Below are 2,227 nucleotides of genomic sequence, written 5' to 3' on the forward strand. Positions count from 1 at the left end.
AAACGATCACCATTTGTTAATCGTCGATAACTAAAACAACGGACGGATTCTCAAAATACGGAGTCAATATATTATTGTCAGTGGTTTACTATGGATCGTTATCGTCGGTACACCCAGGGAAGTTTTCGTAATAGTTATATTTTTAGCAATTTAGCAGTTTATACCACGAATTAATACGCAGTGGAAACACTTGAAACGTGTTACATAAATTGTATAACATTATTATATATTTTATTATTGCGATCCTAATATACATATGTGCTAATAATAATGAACAGATTACGAACTAATACCAAAAATTAAATAAAATATTAATCGTTTCCAATTTTTTTTCATATTTATTTAATTTTTCTAAGAAACAAATTCATATTCATATAATTGTTGAAGGACGCTGCGTCCCCTGCGTTCCTTGATGAATTAAATTAAGGGGTACGCTATAATATGAAGAAAAATGAAGAGTAGCTCAGACCCCCCCCCCAATTCAACCACTGCCTTTATCATTATATTTTTTAATATTTAAAGATAAACTACATTTTTTTATTTAAAACACATATCTTATGATTTTTCATGATATTTAGTAATTTTTACTGCAAGTATTATTGTAATATTACAGTAATTTTAATGCTTAAGCCTTAGTTATGACTTTTAACTCATAACTTATAATTTTTTAAAATTAACTATCAAATATATTTATTTTATTTGATTAATATGTTTTCAAACTTTTCATCAACCACAGGATTTCAAGATATATATATATATATTTAATAAAATATGTTTGGAAACGTGCAATAGAAACCCATCATATATTTTTAATTTTGTATATTTACTTATACTATTTAATTAAAAAACGTTTTTCTGAATTGAAAAATATTCAATTACAAAATAATTATCATAAATAGTGCTTTAAGATATTCTTCGAAAATATTTGTATATTATGGAGCAACAGAATTTAGTATATATTAGGTAGAAAAAATAAAACAATAAGTTATTAAAAAAAAAAAAAAAAAAATAAGAAAATAAATCATAAACTGTTGTTTTTCTTTTATTTGATTATAAACTTCTTGCAAAAGGGTTTTTTATTCCTTTAAGTGTTTTTTTCATGTATTGTAAAAAGTTTTCATAACAGAATGTGCTAAAGTTATCAAGTTACTGGATGTTCTATAAAATCTCCTTTTTCAATGCTTGAAGTACATCCAAAATAAACATTAAAACATTAGCATTTAGTAAAAAAAACTCTTTATAGGAGCATCGCAAACTATATACGAATTGTTAATATTAATTAAGGTTCCATTTACATTTAATGCATAATTTAATACTTCTAAAACATAAAAAATAAATGGATTTAAAAATTCTTCAATTAAATTTGGTTGTTATTGAGTAATTCTTTAAAATTTAAAATAGAAATTAGTATGAGCCAGAGTTGGTTTTTACTAGTCTAAGATATTGGTAGAATATCTATATTAATTCCAATTTTTAGTATATTATCACTTGTATATTTTTCAAAATTATTTATTTCTAAAAGTGGTAAGAGAATTTTTTTTAATTCAAAATGTATATAAGACCCATTTGATATTTCATTAGTTTTTAAAGAGAGTACAAAAAATAAGTTATTGTGGTGGTTATTTAAATTCTGTAAAAGTTAAATTTTTGTTTTTATTTTACACAATTTATGACAAAAAATACTCGTTGTCATGTTATGAATTGTTCAAAGTTTTTTTCATTATGTTATAAACATGCTTCTAAAAGTTGTATGATTTTATCTTAAGTAACAGCTGTAATCTGTTAATATATCAGTTGTGTGCATGTTTCGAGGATATTCTGTTTTATAGATTTGTATTTACATAAATACATATATAATAACACTGACCTTATTGTAATTATCTTAATATTTAATTTTTATTCTTAGTTGAATTATTATTTGATTATTTGATTTATGTTTTTGTAATGTAGTTTAATTTTTTTTTATTAAAATGTACAAAATGTACAACTATTTCTAATAAAATTATAATTTAATTAAAATGTCTGATTCTTTTTCAGTTGACTTGGGCTGACCTATTTTTTGTAGCTATTTTGGATTATTTAAACTTTATGGCAGAAATTGATTTATTGGAAGGTCGTCCAAACATGCAAGCACTCAAAAAAAAAGTGTTAGCCGTACCTCAAATAAAGACATGGGTTGAAAAAAGACCTACAAGAAATCCTTAAGCATAGAATCATTTCCAGCTCT

General features: G+C 23.5%; 1 protein-coding gene across 1 annotated transcript in view; it reads left to right on the forward strand.

The window, feature by feature from the left end:
* Positions 1–2,227, forward strand: part of LOC112682285 (glutathione S-transferase-like) — a 10,755-nt gene extending 8,528 nt beyond the window's left edge. Inside the window, exon 5 of the mRNA XM_025552825.1 lies at positions 2,038–2,227. Within this exon, the coding sequence (XP_025408610.1) occupies positions 2,038–2,205 (168 nt within the window). The 3' untranslated portion in view covers positions 2,206–2,227. The remainder of the gene's footprint in view (positions 1–2,037) is intronic.

Source organism: Sipha flava, unplaced genomic scaffold (assembly GCF_003268045.1).
Source record: "Sipha flava isolate LNK unplaced genomic scaffold, YSA_version1 20219_pilon_pilon, whole genome shotgun sequence".
NCBI classification, from domain to species: Eukaryota; Metazoa; Arthropoda; class Insecta; order Hemiptera; family Aphididae; genus Sipha; species Sipha flava.